The sequence below is a fragment of the Ambystoma mexicanum genome, chromosome 1p (genome assembly GCF_040938575.1).
Source record: "Ambystoma mexicanum isolate Mex_15411 chromosome 1p, UKY_AmexF1_1, whole genome shotgun sequence".
In the NCBI taxonomy this organism is placed as follows: domain Eukaryota; kingdom Metazoa; phylum Chordata; class Amphibia; order Caudata; family Ambystomatidae; genus Ambystoma; species Ambystoma mexicanum.
In genome coordinates, this window is record NC_090921.1 from 297,722,723 (window position 1) to 297,737,735 (window position 15,013).

At 45.5% G+C, this 15,013-nt stretch overlaps 1 protein-coding gene across 4 annotated transcripts in view; it reads right to left on the minus strand.

Moving 5' to 3' along the window:
• ARHGAP45 (Rho GTPase activating protein 45) overlaps window positions 1–15,013 on the minus strand; it is a 471,885-nt gene that overhangs the window by 167,376 nt on the left and 289,496 nt on the right. For all 4 annotated transcript variants that reach the window (XM_069647375.1, XM_069647391.1, XM_069647383.1 and 1 more), the window contains exon 3: window positions 9,193–9,336. In XM_069647375.1, coding sequence (XP_069503476.1) covers window positions 9,193–9,336 — 144 coding nt within the window. The remainder of the gene's footprint in view (window positions 1–9,192; window positions 9,337–15,013) is intronic.

The following is a 15,013-nucleotide window of genomic DNA, read 5'->3' on the forward strand; positions in this document are numbered from 1 at the left end:
TTTTTGTCAATTAACCAGCACCCCACTGTGAGCGAAACTCGCCCCAAACATTGCTAATATTTCAATACAGTGGCTGGAACTTCACTACACCTTACATCAATAAGAATGGATTAAATGTGGGCATACCTGGTCAAGATACATCGATGATGTATTTATTAAATGGGAAGCATCAGAACAAGTTCTGTTACAGTTTTTGATTAGACAAATCAACTTCATACACCATAGTGTCTTATGCACATTTCATAAGGATCACATTCAGTGTTAATTTCCTAAAGCAAACTACAAACCACATTGCACCATAAAATCACAGATTGGAACAATTTGCTAAGATCTTAATTTGATCATCCCAACAACATGAACACGTAATTTCAGTTTTCAGAATGTCTTACAAGCAGGAGAATACCATCACCAAAGTCCATATTTATCGAGGATGCAGAGATCATAACCAATACATTCTTGTAACAACATTATTCATTGTCTCTGCCACAAGAACCGTCCGTGAGAGATTAACATCAAGATCAAAAAGAGCTGCTGAAACCCACACTGAAGCAACCACAACATCAATGATAAGTTTCCGTTTTAATGTGATTCTACACACAAAAAACCTACTTTTCCGGCATATCAAGTAACAATGAAAACCTTACCATGACTTTTCTGAACCTACCATTATTTGCTTTTAGACATAACAATAAACATTTTGATGTTAATATTAGAGCAGTAGATTTACAAGACTTATTAGCACCTAAAAATGTTTCACCTGTGCCTTTCTTGTAGCTGTTGTCAGAATGTACGAACAGGATGAATGGCAATATGTGCAGAAACGTGTATTGCCTGCATTTTCATCCTTTGCTCTATACGTGGTCACGCGTCCTTGCAGTAAGCAATATGTTGGTGAAACAACTAAAGCGGTTGGAGAGGAGATCATAGAATGCAAGAGCGACAACAGAACTTGCAATATCAAATGACAGTAAAAGACATTTCAGGCAGCAAAAACATACAATTCAACATCTTCATATTTAGGTTTTAGAATTGTTCTTCCGAGTTTACACATATGCATGTTCGAAAAACCTTTTCGAATATATCTCATGTCTGAGATGTCATTTGTGTTCTTTGTTCCATATCTTCTTTCTATGTCTATTTTGGGCATTCTTGTTTAAATACTGACAGACAGCACCGGCTGCATGCGTATTGTAAAAAATGATCATGAGGGTAAGCTCTTGTTCTATTATATCAATAGCAGATAGGATATTTTTTTTGTTCAGAGCTGAACTGTCAACTAGTTTATAATTGCTATTTTGCAGTATACAAACCACCATGGGAAGAGCTTTATTCTCAAAATATTTATAGGTACTCCTTTAAAAGATGTATTGAATTGCTTGAGAACAACAATATGCTAAATTAAAATAATATTATCGTGATTATTACATTTTTGTTACGCAGTTACTGTGCCAAAGTAAGTAACTTAGTAATCGCATTTATAACAAGAGTGGAGAAGGTAAAGACGTGGGCCACGTGGTATCCCAGATATAGGAGGACACGAGGACATGATTCAAACAGACCATTATTAGAAAACTTAAAGATTCATTTTCTCTATTCCCTATCACTAAATGATTTCCCGGCATTACAAAACAAACAAGCATTTGCAGAGCCAAAGGGTTGGTCTTATATGTAGGTATGTGATAGGCATTTGCTAGGTACTGATATTAGGCTACTCGCTGGCTATAAGATCGCAGCAGCTGGCAAATGGGGGGATTACCTGGACATAAGATAGCAGTGCTTGACAAATGCCTATTTAATACCTCTACAAAAGCCTCAACTGCGACCTTTGTCAATGCTTGTTTTTAACAGCACCTCAATACAAGGAACAGATAGCAGTCACGTGGTTTATGGCACACTTGGTTAAGACATGTTTAATACACCATTAGCCATTTACTGCTGCAATTAAGACATGAACTAACAGCAGACTGCTTAGAAATAACTCTGGCAGGCTAAAGTTTGATGTTTCGAATTGATAGATTTAGCTCAAAGAGATCCCAAGAGAATGTGTTTTTGGGCAGGAAGGGCAGGTACTGGGTGGGAATGGTCATAGGGATTAGCATGGCCCTTCAATGGGTGGGTAAATAACCAAACAACACCTACAAGCTGTATGTCCCTCCTCAAATGCAATTGCCAGCTACCTGTTCTCCAATGCAATGGTTACGGCTTATAGGTGGCGCTAAAGCACCACCTGATAACACAAACTAAAAAAGGTGCTCGTTAGGATGTCACAACATAAACAAAGTCCTTGGTCCCAATCCTAAAATGACCTATCACTAACATACTCTAGAAAAAAAGAAGATAGAAAAGAATTCTAAGCTGACGCTTTTCTCAGGGTTACTCCACCCAAGGAACGTTGGTTGAGGCTGATTTCTGACTCACCCCTGCCCCCCACTGGTGCATGAGTTCTCTGAAGACTCTTAAGTTGTGTTTCTTCACAACAAACTTAGAGTCTCTTAAAGTTCAAAAGGAAACCGGTTTTCAAATGAACAAAATGCCACAAGCAAGTTCGTTCAACTATGCCTCTGCCAGGTACCTGCGCTTATCCCAACTCTGGGGATATTTGACTTTGTCCTTGAGGTCTTGAAAAGACAACTTCCAAGAATGCTGATCTCTGAGTTTTCCTTTGCCTTCTTGGTCTCTGGTCTCAGGCAGTTGGTGGGCTTCTCCAATCCTACGCGTGTTCATTCCTATTAGGATATGGGCATCTCTCACTCCTGCTGTTCTTTGGTTAACTGCTCACAGGCTCCAGCCCTCAGTGGATCTTGTGGTTTCGTGGTTCAACTCTCTCAGGTTGTATGCTTCACTCTTTCAGGGCCCGGGTAGACCATGGGATTCTTTGACCCGGTTTGTGGTGGTTTTTCAGAGGCAGCAGGAAGTTCTTGCCCTTTCGGCTGTTCAGTTGACCCTTTGCAGGGTATAGATCTTCCCGACCATTGTGGTTTCTTGATTTGCCTCTTGCAGGCTACTGGCCTCGACAGTGGTTTCACTGTTCACTCACCATGGACGATAGGCGTCTCCCGCCTCTTTGTTTCCTTGTTTGGAGCCGTTCGGGGTACGTGCGTGCTCTTCTAGCAGTGGCAGATTCTTCACTTGCCCCTTGTGAGCAATGGACGTGTCGCACCCCTGCTGTTCCTTGGTTGGCCCGGCTCGAGCTATGTGCTCATCTGCCCACGGTAGATCTTTGGTTCACCCATCCTGGGCTTCGGTCTAGATTAGCTTCTCCATGTGGAAATTGGCCGCCTCTGCGTCTTCATATACTGTTTGCCTTCATTGGTGGCAAGGGTGGTGCTCCCTACCTCAGTGTCTCCATGGTACCTGGGGACTCTGCTTCTGTCAGAACTCTGACGTCCTTCTCCCACGTTAGAGTATATCTTGTGCAGGACTGCTCCGTTGTGCGGCTCCAATTGGCTGAGCTTGGTCCTGCTTGGTGGTTCCTCTTTGGCTCTATGGCTGATTTTAAGTTCCTCCATTGGGTGAAACAACCAGATTGATCCGGGTGTTCAGTGAAAGGTGGCACCATATGCGGGTCAGAAACCCAGCCTCTCACCGTAAAAGGACCCTGCACATAATAGTCCTGCTTAGCCCCCATATATCCTACAAGCATGTCGGATTCTAAGGAAAGGGGGAATGTTGTTGTCATGAGGGGATTTCTTGTACTCCAAGGGGGGTTCACCTCCAGTGGCATCTTGATTGCCCTGTCTCCCAGAGAGGGTATTGTGCAGTGGGCTCCCCTCCCTAGTCCCAAAGAGGGTGGCTCCTCCTTGGGGAGAAAGAACGAATTCCCTGGATTTGTTACAGAGACCACATGTGATGCTCTATGGAGTTAATTAGAATGTAGGGGTGCAGTTTATTGCTGTTCTGCTCAGAAGAAATTGGGTAATCTGTCTTAACAGTGTGTGTCCCAGCGGTACTGTTGGGGTGGTCAAGAAAGGCACCCACAATCAAGAGGGGTTTTATTGCGCATGCCATATTTGTGACTAGGAGAGCAGCCAACTGGGCACAATGTTGCAATTTCATATGTATCCAGTATAGTTAAATATGAATGGGATATGTTACTTAGTGTTACTTTTTGGTTAAACTGATACATATTAGCTTTGCACGCATGTAGAAAGACAAATACTCACACTGGCAAATGAAATGTAAATGCGATATAGACACAGTGTGATATGGAGTGCCCAGAAGCAGGCAACGAGGAGTTTTTAAAATGTGCATGTGCAAAAGGGAGCCTGTCTTGAAGAGTTCACTGTAAAGGAAAGATTGTATTTATTAAACATGCATGCACACTGAGAAAAATATATAAAAGGGATTCACGAATTTACATGTAGATGGCTTTTTTATTATTTATATGTAGTGGGCTTTTTATAAACATATTAAGAAAAGACGCTGTCAAGATTTGATTTTATGAAACTGATTCTGCAGAATATCAGAGGCCAGATGATGGGTAAATAAGTAACTTTGACCTTAGCGATGGTCAGCTCAGCTAAAGGACCCGTCATGGTTTATATGGTCTGATAAGTATCACAGAAGGCAGATGTAATATCTTGAATGCATGGGAGCTTGACAGAAGGTTTCCGCTATTTGCTATGACCAGCAATAAACTATGGGGCGAATCAATGCTCGAGGCTAAAGTGATTGAAACCTAGGAGTTTCTATTGTATTTTCAGATGTGCTGTGCACGATGAAATGGCAGTTATTTAGAGTAGAATGTTCCAATGGGGGCCTATGAAACGGGGGATGAGATAGTTATCGCTAATTCAAAGAGAACCTGTTTACCCAGCCTTCTTCATATCGCTTGAAGTATCTATGCAGACCATGTGCAATTTTGCTTAAGGTTAAAGTTAGTTATTACTAGCAATGAATTATGTTTGCACACAAATGTTTAACTAGTTGATGATGTCATGACTTACCATGGACAAATCCTAAAAGGAGGTGTGTTCTACACATGAGCTTAAGATGATAGTTAAGATAACAGCTATCAATGGGAATGTAGGAATTAAGAAAGATGGGATTTATTTGAAGACTTTTTGTCCAATCACATGTGGGGGTGGATTGTAATAAAGTCTCTGGGAGTGTTTTAACGGTTGCAAAAATGTATATAATATGTCAATTTATGTGGTTCAGCGAGACTTGGTTGAGTTCTCCTCCACGCGTCATCTAACTGCTCCATGGACAATTGTACTATAAACTTGCTTTACATACAAAACATGCACTAAATCCTCAGGTGGTGGGCCTGCTTGGGGTGATGTAATTAGGGGTCCACCCCGACAGTGCTGCATTGAATCTATCAGGGTTTTGTTGCTGAATGTGTGGAAGGCTGCTAAGATGTCCAGAAGCATGAGGACACTAGGAGTGTCTGTGGTCATAATGTTTTTAGGGTTGCCACAGATAGACAAAAGTGTCAGGTCTATGGATCTTATTGGCCTGTCTCCTAGCTGTGATTGGTGTAGGATGCTGTTAGACTCCATGTGGTGAAGCAGCTGCTGGTAGATTTCATTTTTAAGAGTCTCGGCAGCTAAGAAAGTTTGGAGGTTGGCTGAGAGTTGGTAAGGGTCATTAGTGTTCACTTTTTCGTTTTTTATGAATGCTTTGATGTAGCCTATTCATAAGCCTTTAAGGGCGATTCCTTGTTTAATTGAGATGTTAAGTAGAGTCCTCAAGAGGGGGGTGAATTATGGTTGTTGAGGATGGATTTGCTGATATCTGGTGGGCATGGGTCTTCTGGCCTTCCTGCTGGATTACTGGTGTTGATTAGTATTGCGAAATGCTGCTCAGTGACTGGGTGAATTACTATCAATCCCCAGGGTGGTAGCATGTAAAATAGGGAGACTGGCATGTTCTCAGGGTCTGTGGAGGCCTGCCCGTGGCCCTGGTGATCATTTGTTTATTAGAGTAGTGGATTGAGATCATGTCCCAGATGTGTTGTGATGGTGTAGGTTTGTGCATGCGGGGAAATGGGTATCGGATATTCATAATCATTTGAACATTTGCTTTTGTGGCTACTTTGCCAGTTCAACTCGGTTAGCATTATGGGCTTTTTTAGCTTTTAAAGGGTCTATCCTTTACATTCAGAGTTGCTGATATTAGGCGAGTGTGTCGATGTTGCAGTAGTTTTTGCTCCAGAATTGCTCCATCATCATTTTTTACCAGAGAAGAACAGTGTGGGCAACCTTGCAAGTGACAGCAACCAAGTTCACCCTGATATGCAGTAGAATATACCCCGTATGTTGCATTGAACCAGGAAAACTCTGCATTGGAACAAATGAGGGGGAAGACCCCATTCTAGAGAAGCATGCGTGGTATAATAGATAGATAGATAGATAGATATATAGATAGATAGATAGATAGATAGATAGATAGATAGATAGATAGATAGATAGATAGATAGATAGATAGATAGATAGATATATGATATGATATGATATGATATGGTATTTGTAACGCGCCTATACACAGGTGTTTCAAGGCGCGACGAGGCAGGGAGTGGAGGGACAAGGGGAGACAGACAACGATCCTACTAGGCCAGGTGTCATTCAGATCGCGCAAGTGCAGGGGTGGGGGAGGGGGAAAAGTGCAAGGGGAAGGGGAGGGGGGGAAGTGCAGTACAAGGTAAGTGGCGTAAAGTAATAAATAAATAAATAGGGCCAGCTGGTGGCAAGTGCGAGGTAAGTGCAGAGCAAGTGCTGGGGAAGGAGGGGGGCTAGAGGGATACAGAGACAGTCCCGCAGTGCAAAGGGGTTCCAGGGCATCAGTGCAAGTGGAGAGTGGCTGGGCCCAGGACCGAGGCCGTTTAGAGTGGTCCAGTTGCAGGATCAGTGCAGTTTCAGTGAAGAATTAATTAGCTGTTCAGCAGGGGAGAGGGAGAGAGAAAGCAGAAGCAAAGAGGAAGGTTTTGAGGTGCTTCCGGAACCGGAGATGGTTCTCCTCAAGTTTCAGGGACGCAGGAAGGCTGTTCCAGAGGGAGGCCCCTGCCACGGAGAGAGATCTACCCCCAGCTCGTTGCTTCGAGAAGCGGCTAACCCTGAGGGAATTGGAGGCGGATGAGCGAAGGGCTCGGGAAGGAAGATATTTGGGAAGAGAGAGTTGAAGGTATTTAGGACCCCGGCCCCAGAAGGCCTTGTGGACAATGCAGAGGGTTTTGAACTTTATCCTCGCAGCCACTGGGAGCCAGTGTAGAGATTTCAGTCCTGGAGAGATACGGTCCCTGGGCTTGAGGCCAAGGACAAGTCTCGCAGTTCTGTTCTGGATGAGTTGCAGAGGGCGGAGAGTGGAGGCAGGCAGATTAAGATAGAGGCTGTTACAGTAGTCCAGCTTCGAGAGAACCAGGGCTCGGGAGACAGTGGAAGGAGAGGAAGGGAAGAATACCTCTGAGGAGGTGCAGCTGGTAGTGTGACCTCTTGGCGACGTCAGAAATATGAGGAGAGAAGGAGAGTGTGGAGTCGAAGATGACCCCAAGGTTTTTTGCCTTGCAGGTAGGAGCAGGGAGGGGGCCAAGGGAGGCAGGCCAGAGAGCTGCAGGGATGGAGGGAGTGGGAGTACCGATGAGTAGAATCTCAGTCTTACTGGCATTAAGGCAGAGGTCATTGGTGGCACACCATTCTTGGATAGCAGACAGACAGTCAGAGATGAGGGAAGGAGAGGGGGAGGCTGAGGGTAGCCTGAAAATGAGCTGGGTATCGTCCGCATAGCACTGGAAATTAGGGCAGAGAGCGGCGATGCGGTGGGCAAGGAGTGCCAGATACTGGTTGAACAGCCAGGGAGAGAGATTAGATCCCTGGGGGACACCACAGGTGGAGAAAAAGATGTCGGAGAGGAAGGACCCCAGTTGGACCTGGGAGGGTCGATTTGAAAGGAAAGAGGTCAGCCACGCCAGAGCCTGACCAGTGATACCCAGGTTTTCCCGGAGACGGTTGAGCAGGATGGCATGGTTGACAGTGTCAAAGGCAGAGGAGAGATCGAGCAGAATGAGAACACACGGAGTGTTGGAATCGAGGTTCAAGAGCAGGTCTTCACAGATGTTCGGGAGAGCAATTTCCGTGCTTCTGGCAGCTCTGAAGCCAGATTGATGGTCATGAAGACTACCAACAGATTCAGCATGGAGGTTAAGCTGGGAGATGGCCAGTTTCTCCAGGAGCTTGCCCAGGAAGGGAGTGATGGTGATAGGGCGATAGTTAGCCGGGCAGGAGGGGTCGGAGGAGGGTTTCTTGAGAAGAGGGTGCACAAGGGAGTGCTTGAGGGGGGAAGGGAAGACTCCAGAGGCGAAGGAGTGGTTGCAAAAGTCAGCCAGGGCAGGAGCCAGGGAGTCGATGTGGTCCTTGATAGTTTTGGAGGAACAGGGGTGAACCTGTTTAGACGAGACTTTCATTGATCAGACTTGTCTGGAAACCTCGTCAGCAGAGAAAGGTGGAAAGGCAGAGAAAGAGGGAGGAGGGGTGACCGCAGAAGGGCCAGAGGAAGGGCCGGGTAGGGAGGGAGGGAGGTGAAAGGAAGAGAGCGAGGACAGGATGTCCTGAGTTTTAGAAATGAAGTGAGAGGCCAGTGCAGTGCAGAGGGCCTGGGAGGGGACAGGAGAGGTAGAGACTGCAACAGGGTTGGCCAGCTCCTTGCAGATTTTAAAGAGTTCGGCGGAGTTGTTTGATGCCGCAGAGATGCGGGCTTGGATAAGGGCTCTCTTCTTGGTGAGAACGGAGAGCCGGTACTGCCTTTGGAGCAGGCGGCAGGCCAGCTTGTCAGAGGATGAACATGAAGCACGCCATTTCCTCTCTGCAACCCTGCACTTGCGTTTTAGGGTGGCGAGATCTGAGTCATACCAGGAGTTACATTTGGCTTTGGGCTTCAGGCGGATTCTCATGACGGGGGCAAGGATATCAAGAGTAACAGATATAGCAGAGTGGAGCATGGAGAGGGCTGTGTCAGGGTGGGAGTCAGCCGAAGGGGCAGGGGGGGGCGAGAAGGTAGCAGCGAAAGCCTCAACTGACACACGCTTCATGGGTCGGATGACCGAGAAGGTGGGTGGCAGTGAAGAGGGTGGCTTTGCCATATGCTATAGATAGATAGATAGATAGATAGATAGATAGATAGATAGATAGATAGATAGATAGATAGATAGATAGATAGAACTGTCGCTGATAGAAGGCAAAATTGGCTGGCACCCACCTTTCACCTTGGAGATAAGGGTTCCAGCAGCTGTCAGGGTCTCTATGGTGTTGAGCAGAGGGTATTTGGTGATGACCTGCCGGAGGATGCGCAGAGCCTCCCCCAGGCACTCGTGTGCCATTGGGCGCCGTGACTCCAGCTTCTCTGTAAGGAAAAGGATGACAAAGTTGCTTAGTGCCAAGGACAGTTCACTAGGTGAGAACACAAGAAATGAACTACCCCACACAGAAAGCATAACCACACAACCACACCCTAGGAACACGCTCACCTATGAACAGAGGCAGTGCGCCAATACAACCACTCAACTACACCATACAAAGACACTCACCTAGGAACACTCTCATTTCATCAATGCATGTATTGCAAACACAGCCGAAGTCCTCTGTATTGCATTCCATCATTTCTAGCTTGCCTATGCCTTTGGAATAGGGGATCAATAATATGCAAATCAGCTTTGACCCCTCCCCCGCAGAAAGCAGTCAAGGCCAATTTTCTAGGCCACGCCCATCTGCATGGGAACGGGAACAGGCCATCCCCCAAAGATGATGAGGAAAAGAATTACTCCCTAAACACATTGAGCTGTGGCCCACACTCAGCACAAACTCATTGAGAAACCAAGAAGTGATGAGACCGAAATACTTGAGTTAATGCATCTAGACCACTGGAGACTCCTCCCGACAGCCCCGTTTCCTGGGCCGGGTGAATAGCTCAGGGGGGCACAGGAAGGGCCCCACCCGGACTGCTGCCTCTGAGCTCACCACCGGAGGAAAGGTTAAGCATTCCTTTGTTACAAACAAAGGAATGCATATTCCAAACGCAGCCTCTAAGATGCTGGAGACACACACCCTGTGCCCCTCACTCTTTGTGTTGACAGCTTTTCAAGTGGGGCAATTCATAAGGGATGGCTCATTGAACAAGCCATCGTTTTTGCACAGTATGTGCTTAACATGTCAGTGTTAACAACTGAACATGGGGCATTTCTACTCAGAAGCCCAGCATAAAGCATTAGTGAGCTGACCAAATCTACGCATTCCTCCAAGAGAATTAAAGTGCCACACAGAAAATGTTTTCAACTACATTCTTTATTTTCATTTCTTTTCATTTGAAACAGCAAACCTTTTTTTTGTATATTAATTTTTCGTTAAATATGGTGCATGCCTGGGAAGGCTGACTGCCATTTTCTTGATTCAGTTTTCTAGTGGCTGCTTTGGGACATGGATTCAATGCACCCGCTCAGTATCAAATGTCTTTTTGTTTTCTTTACAAGCCAACCACTGCCAGAGATGGCTCCTCAATGTGACTTGGCACCTTGATTAGGAAAGCAGGGTTCATGGTATGTCACCATGCAGACAGTAGTCCATGGCAAATCAATGCAGTGATATGTGTGCAGCAATTAGCGCGCTTCCCAAGTCACCACCCTATTGGTTAATGACGTCTATGTGGTGCTCCTCTATGTAACACCAGATATGCCTGTTTTTGTCTGTGTCCCATGTCCATAGAATAGCACACTGGAGCGTTTTGTGTATGTGGCTCTGACGAGCATGCCATACTGTGCCCACACTTAAACACATAAAGCAATTAAAGAAGTTGCCTGAAATTGTACATCCACTAGGCCAAACGCCCTTTCTACACTGCCACACCATGATTTGCGCTAGCTGCAGGCCAGCACTAATAAGAGATGTTAATGCCAGCTATGTTCGATAAAGCATGGGCCTGCTCTTTTTGTAGATGCAGCCCCCGAGGCCTGTCTAATGGTGAGGGGATAGTGGCTGAGGAACTGCAGACCTTTTACCATACATTAGAAAGCTGTTTTGTTTAAAACGCTTCATCAGCTCATTACTGGTCAGGCTAAAGTTTGTGAGAGGTACACTCCTTTCTGTGTATCCTTTCTCTGCATGTTTATTGGGTGTCTGTTGTAGGGTACCCTTGCCTGTCTATAGATATCATTCCGTAAAGATGTTTCTTATTTGGGGGCTGGGCATGCTCACACTGAGACCCAGCCCATCCTCATCTAGTATTCTCTCAAAACAAGAAGCAAACGAGTCCTTGTACCCCATTTGAGTGGCTGATGTTACAGCCATTTTATACTCAAATCCAAAAACTTAAGCTGTCCCAATGAGTATGTATGGTTCATGGTTCCCAACATTTTAATGTTATGGTGAGTGCTGTGAACAGTGATGTGAGCACCAAGCCATGCATTGGTTATGCATTTAGAGATTCACACATCCAATCCTTTTATCACAGACTTGTTTATCAAATATAGAAAACTCTGAACACTGTTATATTCCAGAAATGCTCTGTGATTTAATGCAAAGAAGACAGAAAACACATTAGTGCCATTTGTCCCCTTTCCCACTCTCATAGAGGTATTTTGAATGAGTACAATACGAGTGTACCATACTGTCCATCTTGTAATGATAGCCTTCTATCAGAAAATAATTCATATGGTTAGTCTTGTATTGCCCCTTGCCAAATACAAGTGAGGTGCTACAGAATGCCTGCAAAACAGGGCCAGTGGTCAGTGGGCCCTCAGACCCCAGCAGGCTGGTCACACTGCAGTGTGCCAGTACGGACAATTTGAAACCGCATTCAGGCAAGGCCTTCCCTAAGAGGAGGTGACAAAAGAACTGTTAGAATTTTTCTTTAAAGTACTTGAATTATAATTTAATCAAACCAGATTAATTTATATAGCATTGCTTATTGACATTGAAGAGGGGTTTTGTCATGCGACAAAGAGGTGTAGTTTGGGAGTGACGTGTGCCAGTGTGGGGGCATCGGCAAGTCATTCTAGTGTTTCACCCTGGGGGCACCAAGTTGGCTAGAAACTGCCCTGCCTCCAGACAGCATGCCATTCCATTTCTTTTTTGCACGTCTCTGCCACTACAGAAGCAGTCCTACCATATTCACACACAGCATGATCACACTCAGGGTCGGTGTCAGGGTCTTTCAACATTTTCAAATAAAAGGAGCCTAAAGAGGGCACCCAGCTACTGCCCCCATTTTGCCAGTCAGCAGTTATGTAACACGGCAATGTAGGCCTTTCTCTATTTTTGATCTGGGGCTTAAAATATGCGCTTTGCAGTGTTCACATTACAACCTGCGTTTCCTGGAGCCATTCCGCCCATCACTTTCCATGGGATATACAGAAGTGTTACCACCTCATTGCCTCATTGCCTTGCTGACAAAGAAGGGTTTATAGCTCTTCAGTGGGCATTTTGTGTTTAAGATCCCTGCTGCCTGGCCGTCTGGTGACAATCGGCGGCTATTAACCTTATCTTTCTCACCAGTGGAATGTATGCACCCCAGGGGTGTCTCAGACTCTTTTCGCTCTAAGCAGGGGTCCCCTACCATCATGTTGAAATGTGCCCCAAAACATCTTCTGCAGGGCCTGACCCCGCCCCTCGGGTCAGTGCACCTAAGACATTCAGTTTCTGAGGATTTCGCTGTGCACTTGGTGTAAGACAGTTTGTGTGGAGAGAGCTGTGTGAGGCTGGCAGCATTTACAAAGGTATTATTTCCCCGCCATAGCCTCATCATTGGACACCTGCTGACCCTGGTGGTAAAGTCGCCACCCTGCAGACATCACCAACCAAGGTGTCTTTAAGCTATCATCGACGCTCAAGAGGTGAACCACCTGAGTGGCGTGGCAACCAAACAGTCCACCAGCCCACGACTGATTCACTAAAAAAACCTCATGTTACTGTCTACTGCCCTTTTAACTGTGTGGCGCCATTAATGGAGGGTTGGTGAGACTCCAGGCCTGTGATGGAAAATGCGCGAGACTCCATTCAGGTGTATGACGTCAGTTAGGGAAATGAGTGCATCGCCATTGCATTGCAGGAGGAGACTGATGAAAAATGAGAGATACTCCACCGGCTATAACGCGGCTTTTGCCATGTGCACAGCCTCTTGGCGCTTTGGGTTCTTCAAGTAAAACGTGTGTATTATGGGTGGAAGCAAGGGGAGTTAACAGTATCAGAGGTTGCTATTAGATCAACAGTATTAGGTGGTCCGTGGTTTTTTCCCATTGCCTTCGTGCAGAGTCCAGTGATCGAAGTGAGCGGGAACAGTGGGGAGCAGTGTTCCGCTACTTTTCTTTTTTTCTGTTTACCATTCCTCTACTTTTTTCGACCACATTCACCATTCTATACAGAGGATTGGTCCATTTGTGTGCCTGTGCAAGTGTAAAGTTGTAATAGGAGCCTTAGTTACTAGTCACTTAGACTATTGCAATCCCCCAGGTGCAACACCTTGTCACATGTTGCACTATGCTTCCACCTACCCTCCCACTGTTACACTACTTTTTTCGGCACACTTCCACCACTGGTGCGGTTGTATGTGTGCAGTGTGCTTTAGGGTTTCACTGGGCGCTGAACTTCAGCCTCTCAGAGCATGTGGGTTAGTGGATGGGTTTGGGGTGCATGTCAGACCTGGAGACTTTAGTGAGTGCCTGATATGTGTGATGCTTGAGTGATAGGGACCGAGCAAAAGCCCCATTATAAGAATAACACCTGTGGGAACCTAGACACTGTAATTACAGACAAAGGAAATCCCCTGGGGGTACAGCAACGTAAGTCAATGAACTAGTCATCCTATATAGTTAGAAGAAGACACCAGGAAACTTAAATGTAAGTTTCATGAAGCGCCAACCTGCTACAGGAACCGCAATAAACTATGTATTGGTTTATCCACTACGCATAGTCCATCAATTTAGCTGCAGGAGCTAGTAATCAGCATTCAAATTCCTTATTGGGTGGTTCATACAATATATAACATGAATATTTTTCTTTTTCCAACACTTTTTTAATTTTTTTAATTTTCTAACGGTGATTAGTTTGTTTTCTGCCATCACGTGTTTCGACCCCTTCTACTACAGTTCATGCTCTTGTTAGCAATTCACAAGTCGCTTATAAGTGGGCACATAGTTTCTGTGTACCATTGCTGTGGACTCACAAGGGGACCGGGAGTCTAGAGTGGTAATCCTTGCAGCTAGGATGTTTAATGGTGTGCATTGACTAAGAAAATCAAACAGGAACCTATGTGTAGTGGTGTGCGCAGCAGAGTACATGTCCCCTTCCCATATTTATTTGAGGGTGTATTTGTTTGCTGCAGGAACTAGTCAAGGAAGGCGCCAGGTTCCACACCACAACAGGCTGTAAGTGCGTAGCCGTCTGCTCTGATTACTTATGTGTATACATCATCCAAGCGAGGCTCATCATTTGTGATTTTAATATTATATTTAGGGTATTTATTGAGCTGGGACCTAGCTTCGAGAAACAACAGAGCGCTTTACAATCATTGGGGAAAGAACATGGTGAGGGGAGCAGAGAACAAGTGAGTGGGGAGCTAGCAACAAGTGGGGTCAGTTTACCAGCAAGGGATCTAAAAGCAATCAGGGGAGAAAATTGTGGGATCAGATCACTCAGTCTCAAGTAGGGTGGGGAGTGGAGCGGTGTGCGGACCTAGGTGGCAGGGAGGAACCATTCCTTGAAGAGGAGGGTCTTGAGCTCCTTCCTGAACTGCAGAAGCGAGGGGGTGAGTCTGATTTTGATGAGGAGTTGGTTCCAGAGTCTTGGGGCGTAGGCAGAGAAGGCCTGTCTCCTGGTACTTTCCTTCCTGTACCGGCAGAGTTGAAGTCAGCACATGCTCTTATTTCCTGAATACTACTTAAGTAAACATTCTATTAATAAAATACGCATTTGAGCAGTTATTTCAATGTGTCCATTGAGGGTAACCAGTTGGTATAATGGGCTCGAACACACACAGACTGATCTCTACTCTAGTCCTTTTACACTTAATCCTCTGTCAATGTGCCTAATCA